The following is a 12,692-nucleotide window of genomic DNA, read 5'->3' as shown; positions in this document are numbered from 1 at the left end:
TGTGTCACACAAAACACAGAAAAACTACGGTATTTCCCGACATTTGATAAAATTGCCCTGGAAATGATCTAAAATGCCACGAAACATATTTCACAAGGGCAAAAAAAGGCCCTTGTTAAAAGAAAAGGTGAATTTCCTACTGGCAGGAGGTGTTGCTGTGTTCTCGGGGGTGATCTACCGTATGTCTCAATCAGTGCAAGGAAATACAGAGACAACAGGGAACCACACTGAGATGACCTGGACCTTCTAGACTGCTGAGTGCTGACTGATAGTTTCCGCTGCCCTGCTGCCTCTACAATGTTCTAAGTGCATGGAGACATATAGAGGGATATATAAGAGTAGATAGAGGCACTGGTAAGGGAACGAAAACGGAGGAGGAGAGAGCAGGGATTAAAGGATAATCATTATGCTTGAAAAGAGGAGCAGGAGAGTCAAAGAGAAAAGCACACACAGTTATCAGTGTGGACCTTACTAAATCTGGGGCTGGGCAATATATCACTATTATATCAATATTGTGATACCATCTGAGATTTTGGATATCGTAATATCAGATATGGCATACAGTAAGTGATGTCATTTTCTGAGCTTACCAGACTGTAGCTGTTCTATTATTTGCCTTGACTTGACCCACTTAGTCACATTACTGATTACCACATTACTGGTGATGATTTATCCAAAATCTCATTGTGTCAATATTTGGTGAAAGCACCGATCGTCAGGGAAGGAAACCGCCTGTCTTTGCATTTTATTTTGATCACAGTCTTATTTTAATAAAAAAAAAACCTTAGATATAATACTGAGATATAATAAATATTGTGTATACTACCGAGATATGATTTTTGGTCCATATCGCCCAGCCCTAATATAACTCATCCCCTTCCACGCTCAGCTTCCACAAATGCATTCTTACACTTAGTGCTTGTGTGACTCATTGTTGATGCCACATATAATAATATTGAGGCTGGTGCTGCTGACCTCTAGCTCTTGCTGTAGAGAACCAGGAAATACTGCTGTTGACAACAACAATCCCCTACAGGCATATTCAATTAATGAGCTGATTGCCTACAAGAGGAGGGACAGAGTAGGAATGAAGCATTACAGTAAACAATGGGAATTTAGCCTATGGAGGCTAACCACAAGCTATAGGATCCTACAAATCCCCTTGCTTACTTTGTATGCAAATTTCAACTGGATGAAGTGCCAGCATAAAAATTAAATGTATGCTGTTTTACTTTTCTCCATACTGAGTCCACTTTTTCCAAAATCATCACACGCAGCTTGGTGGCACAACAGTTAATTTGATACCCAAAATGCACCAAAACGACCAAAACACTGCCTACTTGTGTCAAAAGCAAATGATTCTACTAAAAACAGGCATTCTCCATCAACAATACAACACTTTGTCACTCGTAAAACAATTAGCCTAAAAAAGAACATACAATGTAGGCTACAGAGGTACAGCTATTTCAATCTTTGATGTAATACATCATTTTGTGATCTCCAGTTTTTGTTGTGTGTATATTGTTTGTTGTTATACAGTAAACAAAGTTGACATTGAGTGGAGTATGTAGTGCATAACAGTACATTACTATGCTACTTCAATGTGCCTTTGTTCTTCTTCTTTTTTGTTGTTGCCATAAAGTAATTCAAAAATAAACTAGAGTAGAGTAAATGAGAATTACTGTAAGGAAAACGAAAGCCAATACTTAGTTTACAAAAAAAACACATAAATAAATAAACTATAACCTAAACTAAACATCCAAATCAATTAATCCAGCCGGTCTGGCCACATGTTTTTTGTCTACATCACGCCTACTGTAGCCTATAGGTGGTAATGAGATGGAAAAGAGATGGTAATGAGATCGACTGAGAGGGGAATCACCTGTGTTTGGTCTCATTTACATCATTTCAGTCCATAATTCTTCACTATTTATCTCCATATTTTTTCCTTTCTTTGTTTAGGACTTTGATTACATTTCAGTGGAATGGGATGGCAAATTGCTGTTCACTTGAATGTACGTTGGCTTTTGAATTGGATTTGAACTTGTAAATTTAAGTTTTCAAAAAAAGCATCTAAGCTTTGCAAAATGGGCTGTAAATGACATACAGGTGGTTTTGCCACTGGTTGACTTTGAGTGAGACAATTTTTAGTAATTAGTTAATTAATTAATAGTTTTGAAAGTTGTGGTCATAGACCTCTCTGTTGTGCTAACAGTGTGAAGAGTTTTGAAAAAGTGAGTCTAGCATTGAGACATGCTTGTAACCAATTGTAAATAATAATAATAATAATAATAATAATAATAATAATAATAATAATAATAATAATAATAATAATAATAATAAAATTAGAATATTACAATCATATAATATAATAGTTAATCCTACATAATTACGCTCAGGGAACAGTTCACTTCCCTTTCTCCGCAATCGTCCTCATTTGCTTGTACCTGACGTCGTCTGCGTCTTGCACCCATGTTGCTGTAGTATGCTATCTGCCTCAACAATGTTTTGTCCCTTTCCCTTCTTCTTATTCATTTCTCACTTGTGATGCTGCTGGTGAAAAAGAATGTTCAGAATGAATGTCTCTGCTAAATGGTTAAAATGTAAAACTATCAGTTAATAAATTGAATTAAAATAAAAGCTATTGATAGATACACAGATTACACAATAATATGTAGATTGTGATAAAAATAAATAAAGGAATCATCTACATGTTAGCAGTAAGATCTGAAAATTGTCTGTCAGGTCAAGAGATAAAAATATGTACATGGATTGACTCACTAAAGTGCCGGTGCAAATATCAAGAAGTAAGGCCACTTGAATCTATGTTTCCTTTAGGGCTAAATGCATTTCGCTTCTTCTTTGATGTGAACTTTATCTTTTTCACTTGATCATCGCTTTATTTCTGCATGCTCTTTTCTTACATCTACATGTATTTTATGTAAAGCACTTTGAATGGCCTCTGTGTATGAAATGTGCTATAATACAAAGAAACTCACCTTGCCTATAATAAAACAGGTCGTCATTAACCGCAGTGGATTCCCACAGCCTTTATTCAGCTACTGTAGGAAAATACTGGAAGAACTGTGGAAATTCTGCAGCAGAATCAATCTTTTATGTAAGAACAGTGCTGTGTGTCAGGTACACAAGAGTGCAGCTACTGAAAGGAGGAGAGGGAACGCGGTGTTACCATATTGTTGCTGTACTGTACAAATACTGTTTGGAAGTATTCACTTGCCTGTGTACAAACCATCTCAAAGGAGCATCACTCCTTTTAGGAGTATCAAACACTACTTTCTACAGTCCATGAGTAGTGTGTGTGTGTGTGTGTGTGTGTGTGTGCGTGCGTGTGTGTGTGTGTGTGTGTGTGCGTGCGTGCGTGCGTGCGTGCGTGCGTGCGTGCGTGCGTGCGTGTGTGTGTGTGTGTGTGCGTGCGTGCGTGCGTGCGTGCGTGTGTGTGTGTGTGTGTGTGTGTGTGTGCGTGTGTATATACTATGTACATGCATATGTGTGTTCATGTGTCTGTGTGTGCACTGCCAGTGTAAGTATGAATTTCTGTTTTATTTTGGGTGTGACTGATCAAAAATGAGCAGGTGAGTATAGACACGTGAGTAGACTTGAGTGAGAAAGTGTCTGGGAAAGAAAAAGTCCTCGAAAAGCAACTGCAGCCGGAACAATGAGCGTAAAGTATTTCCCAACAACTACCCTGAGTCATCGCTGTGTATCGGGAAAAGTCCGACGTCATCAGCTCAGGGGGGAAGCTCTATTCATTGTGACAAGTGTCTTATTAGTATTCACATCCAGTGTCCAGGAGTGAATCCTCCCACCATGCAGCCTTTCTCCCCACACACAATACTCCTCATCACAAACTCAGAGCAAACACACAAAGCATAAAAAGCCTGTGATTTGCAAGCCATAAATAAATTATAAAACAGTCTCTAAACAAACAAAATGTCTTATCGTGAACAAACCCAGCAGCATACTTTATGTGTGTGAGATTTATGCAGTATAGCAAATGTCATCAGTCTTATTTATTTGTTATTTCCGCCCGATTTTACAACCAAACAAATGCTTTCTTAGCAGAATGAGTGTTTAAGTGAATATACAAACTCTCAACTGAAAACAAGAGATATATTATTACAAATGAGGTGATACTAAAAACCACCTCTGCTCCTTCCAATAACAATCCATGGGTATGCGGCATCTCCCCTACCCGGGCCAAAAAAGACAGGCTGTGCAATTAAGGCACAGACGCATCTAGTGTAGCAAAAAGCAGCGTAAATAATTACCTCTGGTCGCCTCGCTGAGGACAGAGTTTTGTTTAGGAGGGAGGGGTGGGCGGTGCGTGCTGTGGTGGGGGGTCATACCTCGCATTCTCGGGAGCCGGAGATGGTGTAGGTGCAGGGCCCGGTCCCGTTGACGAGCACGTCCATGGCCTCCGAATTGGTGGGCTTGTAATCCACATAGTACTCCTGCAGCGGGGAGCTCAGGGTGCGCTCCGTCTCTCGGGCTTTCTTGCGCCGCTTGCGCGACGCCGCCGAATGCTCCTGCAGCTGCTTGACGCTGCTCGGATAGCGCTTCCACGACACGTAGATCACCAGCAGGATCATCGCCACGGACAGAAAAAGGGCCACGCTTCCGGCCACGATCTTGTGGAACGACACGGGTTCCAGGTCTTGCTCTGGGGGTGGCGCCACAGGCGGGGTAACAACAGCCGAGGATGTGGGGCCTCCGATAGGCCCCTCCCCTCTCTTGCCAGAACCAGTAGGTGAGGCGGGCTGAATGGCCGGGCGGCGCCCGGGCGTCTCGGCGGGGACGCTGGACGGGCTCGGGGGAACGCTCGCGGTGAGCATCGTCGCCGGGTTGGACTGACAAACGGCAAAAGCTTCGACGGCATCCATCACCTTCTCGCCCTGGGCTTTCTTGGGGGAGGCGCAAATCATGGTGGTCTCTTTCGCTCCTTTGAAGTTCCTCAGCCAGCCCACCAGGGGGCAGATTGCCGGGCCACAGTCCCATACGTTCCCAGCCAGGCTGATGGTAGTCAAAGAGATCCAGGCGGAAACCACCTCCTGCGAGACGTTGGTCAGCTTGTTGGAATCGAGGTTGAGGGTCTGCAGGTTAGGGAGGCATTGGTAAACGACGGCGTCCACTTCGGTCAGATCATTCCCGGACAGGTCGAGTTTCTGAACGGAGGCCCAGGTCCAGGTCAGGCCCTGGCTCATGGAGCGGATGCGGTTCCACTGCAGATACAGCGCTCGCAGATTGTAGAGGCGGGGGAAGTGAGAGAAATTGATCTTGGAGAATTGGTTGTGCTCTAGGTGCAGCTCGGTGAGCTTGACTAGGCCTGAGAAGGCGTTCCGGGTGATACTCCGCAGGCGGTTATAACCCAGGTCCAGGAACTCCAAATTTCTGCAATCTTGGAACAGGCGCATGGGGATGCTCTTCAGAGAGTTTGAGCGTATGTGGAGGCTGAGGAGCTTGCGGAGGCCCTGGAACTGCCCGGGCTGCAACGCCTGCAGCTTGTTGTACGACAGGTCCAGATTACGCAGATTGGGGACAGGGTGGAATGTGGTGTTGTGGAGTGAGGTGATCTTGTTGGAGCTCAGAATGAGTTCCTTGAGTCTGCGCACCCCCTGGAAGGCCATCCCATCGACAGAGGCTATGTAATTGTGGTCCAAGTAGAGCCAGATGAGTTGGTTGAGGCCCACAAACTGGCCTGCTCTGAGACTGGCGAGGCTGTTGTAGCGTAACGAGAGGCCCTGGCAGCCTCCCGAGAGATTCTTGGGGACATCGCGGAAGGCGCTGGACTCGCAGTAGACGATCTTCCCGTCGCAGCGACAGCTCTTGGGGCACGGGCGCTCACTCAGGGACGGGTTCGCCGCCAGCCACACCTGCATCAGCAGCTGCACCACTAGCCAGCGCCGCCGCATGCCAGAGCCTGTAGGGAGTGAGAGGGAGAGGGAAGAACACAGATTATTACAAACACCAAAACCACTCCTTTCATCATTTATATGCTTGCTTTGTCTACGAATATCAGAAATTATGGCAATTATTATGGTACGCTAAATTGAGAGGATGTACTTATAGTTAGCAGATCTACTGATTTATAGCCTGAAACATTGTGGCCCAGAAATCTTGAAAGTTGTACGTGCAAAAAATCGAGTATCCTGAGGTGAGAATCACCATCTCAGCTTTTTTGGACATTTTGATTTTTATCTTCACATCATTATGATTAACAACACTGATTTATGCAATAAGATGTACACCTGTCCCTACAGGAATGCTCATAGTCGTCATATGAAAAAGTGCATCTAAATGAAAACGACACAAATTCCCTTGCCAAGGCAGTGGCAAACAACAACACATTATTAGTTGAGGAGATCAAGAAGATCATGGATATCTCATATCTTATGATAAAGGGAAGAACACTTCCAGATTGATCCTCCTCTTTTAGAGAAACGAGGACAAGCAAACCAGGACCCCTCTATCGGCCCCTCCAAGAGACGTCACGTCAGCAGGACATCTTACATCTCCCACAGAGAGATGGGCCCTATCCACCCACTACCAAGACATGCGTGGCTTCCCCTCCACTCTCCTAGATACAGTAGGTCAGAGATCTCTTCCTCCTTCAAAGAAGCCAGATTCCTCCTCCCTCCATTCAGAGTTCCCAAATTCCTCCACACTATTTCCACAGATGTCAGGTCCCTCCCTTGGCCCATCTCCAGAGCTGTGAGATTCATCCCTTAAGGGTTCCCGGCCCCTCCTCTCCACTTTCACAGTGCTCAGGTAATCCTAGCCCTTCCGTTTAGCTTTAAAGGTTCCAGGTCCCTTGTATGATTCTCAATCCAAGTTAGCAAACACACCCTATTTAGAGATAACAGCTTCCCCCAATTTAACCCGGTTTTAGACCCCTCCCCACCCCCAAGCCCTTTTCACTTTTTGCCCATCGATTATAAGATGCATCGCGATGCGGACGTGCACGATTCTGCATCGATTCACAAATGTCAAAAATCAATTATTAAAAAAAAAAAATAATAATAATAATAATAATCATCAAATAAAATATAATGGAAGTACATGCAGTTGTTTATTTTAATTATGGATCATAATACAATGCAATTCCAAATGCACTTTTATTTTAAAAGTAGCCACACAGTGAGAAAAAAGAAAGTGAGAAAAAATAACTCATGTATTGCGGAAAAAAGTGATGCATCGATTTAAGATGCATCGAGATGCATCGATAATCGTACTTGAATCGAATCGTAGCCCTCTGAATCGTAATCGAATCGAATTGTGAGGCCAGTGAAGATTCACAGCCCTACCATGCATCTCACTTTTTGCACGGCAGACATTCTCAACAATATTTCATCAAATCCAGTGTTTTCCAACCTACCTGCCCTTATAGATACCTACCCCTACAAAAACACCACACTGAGCCTTTTGCAGAGGTTGTAGCAAATGAGTGCTGCCTACTGAAGATGCAACCAAGCTGTCTAACTCTCTTCCAGAGCTTCATAGAAGTAATCCTGGTGCCAGACTAGGCCATCACACTAGTATTCCAGTAGGTCTATGTTCAAATGATGTTCTGAAAATGTGATTGTGTGGACTCACATGCAATCAGGGTTAGGGAGTAATGGAATACATGTATTCATAATATACAGTATTTAATGATACAAAATATAAGTAACTGTATTCCGTTACAGTTTAAATTGGTGGGATTCTTGAAGCGAATACTTGAATTTGTTTGTTTTGTTTTATTTGCTCTAAAATTCATATGAAGCACGCAAGTGCCTGGGGCCACACACAGCACAAGATGGCGGAGGAGGAGGAGGAGACACGATGCCAGGATGCTCTCAGAAATGCGCTTTTGTCATGGAAAACATAATATACCACATTTGGGTTTACATACTTAAGCTTTCCTCTGAAGACAGTAACAAGGTCATATCTAACTGAGCAAGTGTAAACTACATTCAGAATGACCCAGACAAATAGGCTCAGCAAGACTATTTAGAAGTATTCCAAAAGTAATCCAAAGTATTCCAAATAGGTTACCTAACGCGAGTATTCTAATGGAATACATTAGAAATTACATTTAGGGCATGTATTGGGTAGTCTGTCGTGGAATCACTAGACGTCACTGATCACATTTTGAAACTCAGGTAAATGAGACACCGTTCCAGGCAGAGGCAGAGTGCTTCAACACTGCATGTCAAAAAGTGACTAACCCAGAGGTACTGCATCATTCACTGCAAGTTATATGGCAAGGTTAGTCTGTCTGTCTGTCTGTCTGTCTGTCTGTCTGTCTGTCTGTCTGTCTGTCTCTCTGTCTGTCTGTCTGTCTGTCTGTCTGTCTGTCTGTCTGTCTGTCTGTCTCTCTGTCTGTCTGTCTGTCTGTCTGTCTGTCTGTCTGTCTGTCTATCTATCTATCTATCTGTCTCTCTGTCTGTCTGTCTGTCTGTCTGTCTGTCTGTCTGTCTGTCTGTCTGTCTATCTATCTATCTGTCTGTCTGTCTGTATGTCTGTCTGTCTGTCTGTCTATCTATCTGTCTGTCTGTCTGTCTGTCTGTCTGTCTGTCTGTCTGTCTGTCTGTCTGTATGTCTGTCTGTCTGTCTGTCTATCTATCTATCTCTATCTGTCTGTCTGTCTGTCTGTCTGTCTGTCTGTCTGTCTGTCTGTCTATCTGTCTGTCTGTCTGTCTGTCTGTCTGTCTGTCTGTCTGTCTGTCTATCTGTCTGTCTGTCTGTCTGTCTGTCTGTCTGTCTATCTATCTATCTATCTCTATCTGTCTGTCTATCTGTCTGTCTGTCTTTCTGTCTGTCTGTCTGTCTGTCTATCTGTCTGTCTGTCTGTCTGTCTGTCTGTCTGTCTGTCTGTCTGTCTGTCTAGCTATTAATCTATTAATCTCTCCAAAGGCCAAGGAAATTAAATTATGTTTTTACTTGCTAAGTGATGAATATTTATCAGAAAATTGTTATTTCCATTTGGTTCCCAGCAGTTGAATCTAAGTACTTATGAAATACTTTTAGTCAATTAAGCTTACAGTAATGAGGTCAACTGTAACTGGCAAAACACATCCAAAAAGAGACAGGAAAAGTCTGAACCACCTCTGATTTGAGAATTTGCACAGAACTATTTACAGTCTATATACAGCAACTGTCTTAACTGTCTACCAGACATTAAGTCCACCAGTTGTGCAGCTTATTAGAAAATTCTGGATAAAATCTTGACAACATGGCAACTAATAAACAAGCTGTCTTAAACTTATTTTCCGTTGTGGTATTGTTTAATTGTGATTCTACGAATGAGAAATATATCCACAATTGCATGTCTACCCCTTGGACACTTGAATAGCAGTTGAAGTTCAACTTGAAGTTATATATGCCTTGCATCATCTCTAATCTGTATTCTTCTTGCAACTAAATTAGTCCAGAATGCAGCAATTAGTCTTATAACTGCACCTAAAGGGAAAGATCATATCATTCCTATTTTAGACATTTTATGGGCTTCAAATTAAATTTAGAATTGCTTTATGATTGTATTGGTTGCTTTCAAATAGATTATGTATGTATATACTTCTTATCAATAGGGATCATGGAGTAGTATAAGCCATCTCAAACATTGTTCTACTCAATCACATAAGTATTATCCTCTATCCTAATGTAAAGCATGGCATGATTCATAATTTTATGGACTAATTATTCCACATTCCAAGGTTTTGCTGTCTGAATGATGTCTTTTATTGCATGTTTACAATTAAAGTGAAGACAATACGGTGACAGCCAATTAAGAGAGCAACTTGCAATTAATTATATACATTTTCATACACATTTTTTCATATGCATTTGCATTCAGTCACCCTGTAAGCCATCATAGCAGCAATGGCAAAAACAGATAGGAGCGAAAGCCAGCCTGTTACGTGTACAGAGCAAATTAACATTCAAGAGCTGATGGCTGTGTATACAATTCCGGAGGCGTAGTATCACTTCAGAATCCAGACATTTCACGTTGAGCCAAACCCAAAGCAGTAAAGGTTTCTTTCTGCATGAATCATCCCTTCTGCTTTCCACAAGTTGAAATAAAAGCGAGTCACTATAAACCCTATGGAATTAGACAACTCGTCTCTGCTACAGAGAGCCGCTGCATGAATACAAAATACCCAAAGGTAGCCAGGGAGAATGATTAAATATCTTCTGATGAACAAGTTCATTATTCTTTTGGACTCTTATCTCGGATGCTGCATTACAAATTCTGTGTGAAAAGTGCAGGCAGACGGTCAGTGGACGTGGTACCGCTCGCCTGCTGTGATATCACTCGTTGTCCCTAGGTGAGACAGAGTTGTTTCCATTAAAATCGTTCCCCTTTACAGAGTCACTAATGATCTGTCATTAAGATGCATGGATTTCCTGTTGGGCGGGTGGGATGGGGGATCCACATCCTACTTGTGTTTCTGTTTCTCTCCAGGCTACATCCTCAGTGCAAATCAACTATGGACCTGATTAGCATGATCAGAGTGAGATCACATGAGTATAGGCCAGGGCCGCTGGAAGTCACTTTAAGCAGGGGGTGCTGGGAGGAAGGGACTCTCGCCGGGAAAAAATTTGACGTTTTTTTTTTTACATTTCTTTGCCATATTTAGAGGAATATCTCATTTTAAATTAACATTAGGATACTGTTGTGATGTAATTATTCAGTATTTTCTCCTTTTTTCACTCATTCAGAGCAAAGAGGGAGATATATAGCATGATGATAATGCTCTATATCTCCCTATTTGCTCTGAATACACCAGTTAACATGACACAGACTTAACATGATAGAAATATTATCAGCAAACTTAATGACTAGACTAATTATTCTGATCTGAATGGCATATATCAAGAAACATTGACTCCTCTCTTTGCTGTATAGTGGGAGGTGCATTTTTGAGTAGGCTATTAACACGTTCACTGCCAATGACGTATTACTCCGTCGATTTTTTTTTTTGACGGTGGGACGTGGATCAACGCTCCCCACGTCTCCTATAAAAATATTGGAGTCAGCGAACGTGTACAACCCATTCCACGGACCCACTAAGTGGCGACAGTGCTCTCCACACTAGGAAAAGCAGAGCCAAAACTGTAGGGTAACGCGCGAGGAAACCATTCTCTACTGTAAAATGGATTGGCGAAAACGCTTTCACTTTCGCGCATTATCGCGCTGGGAGCTGGCGGTGGGGGATTCCAAAAATAGACTGGGTGGAAAACACAGTTTGAAACACGCAGCATAAAGCCTAGAATCGCACAAAGCTTCATCAAAGCTCTCAAACCCAATAAACAAGTGAGCCCTATCCACACTCGCTGCCAGGGAGGGAGGCTGCTCAAACTCGCAGCAGCAGCAGCAGCAGCAGAACACTCGCTTGTGACAAACGCAGGCTGAAAGCCACCAGACACGCCCACGGAGGGAGGAGTTTGAAGGAGAGGGCGTTCAGAACTATATTGTTTAGATGTCTGATCTCTCACTGATGCCAAAAATAAATGGTTAAAGTGACTGTTCTGCCTGTTTGATTGAATTTCACAAAACTGCGATTATCTCAGCTTTCACTCTCAGACGCTGAAACCATGCTGTACTCAACGGCTAATATCTACATAACTACTAACTCTACAAACTAACTCTTTTAGACAGAGAAAGCACACATTCTATTAGTACTTTTGTGAACTTTGTGTTCACAAACTCCAAGCAGAAAATAATCCTCGGCTCTTGTAAAATGAGCCAGAATCCTCAAAGAAACCCTCTGGCAGAACCTACCTACAGTAAAAAAAAAAAAAGGCTGGCAGTGAATGTGTTAAAATAGCATGTCAAGTTCACATTTCTTTATTGCCAGATTAAACAATTCGTATTGGTTGTTGGTTGGTTAGATCTTACACAGAATCCACTGCACTACACAGAATCCACTACACTAACGCCAAATTAGCAAAGATGTACTGTGACCTCACAAATGCCATTCCCAAGTTCGTTATAGCGATATCTCAAGAACGGCTTGATGGAATATTCGTCTGCCAATTTGGCTCAAACGTCGACTTGGGCGCAAGGATGAACGGATTACATTTTGGTGATAAAAGGTCAAAGGTCAAGGTCACTGTGACCTCACACACCCAATTTCCAAGTTCTGTAACGCAACATCACAGGAGCGCCTTGACAGAATTTCTTCCAATTTGCCTCAAATGGCAATTTGGACTCAAGAATGAACTAATGGTGGAGGCATAAATCCGCGGTGCGGTCGTTCTCATGCATGAATATAAACCAAACTTTGCACAAAGGTCCAGTCCCATGCCAAACGTGATGTGAATTTGGCACCTACAGTCCTGATGGTGGCGCTACAGCGACCGTCTAAAGTTTCAAACTTTGAAAATTCATAACAAATCAGGCATATGGGCTACGGCTTTGCCACTTTCACCGAAATGTGTGCCCAAATGAGGAGAAACTTTTGTAAGCTGCAACCTATGGCCAATTATGAAGTCTAAAGACTGCAAAACTGCAAAAACTGTAAAACTAATTAAACCCTACTCCTCCCACATTTTTTCTTCAAACGACACCAAACTCCAGCATCTGCATCGGTAGACTGTCCTCCACAAAAGTATCAAACAGATTTTTGATAGATAAAAAATTGAGCCCACAGTGCATCAAAATGTTTTACTGTAAATGGTACTTTAAACAG

General features: G+C 42.4%; 1 protein-coding gene across 1 annotated transcript; it reads right to left on the bottom strand.

Annotated features, from left to right (window-relative positions):
* Window positions 1-4,361: 4,361 nt before the first annotated feature.
* On the bottom strand, window positions 4,362-5,930 carry LOC310780972 (leucine-rich repeat transmembrane neuronal protein 4-like; the record flags this gene model as incomplete). Its single annotated transcript, XM_083641504.1, has 1 exon — window positions 4,362-5,930. The coding sequence occupies one exon, from the start codon at window positions 5,928-5,930 to the stop codon at window positions 4,362-4,364; it is 1,569 nt and encodes a 522-aa protein (XP_083497630.1).
* Between the last annotated feature and the right edge of the window lie 6,762 nt (window positions 5,931-12,692).

Source organism: Poromitra crassiceps (genome assembly GCF_964638095.1).
Source record: "Poromitra crassiceps genome assembly, chromosome: 8".
Taxonomy (NCBI): Eukaryota; Metazoa; Chordata; class Actinopteri; order Beryciformes; family Melamphaidae; genus Poromitra; species Poromitra crassiceps.
The sequence above is the reverse complement of the archived record's forward strand: the minus strand, read 5'-3'. Positions and strand labels throughout refer to the sequence as shown.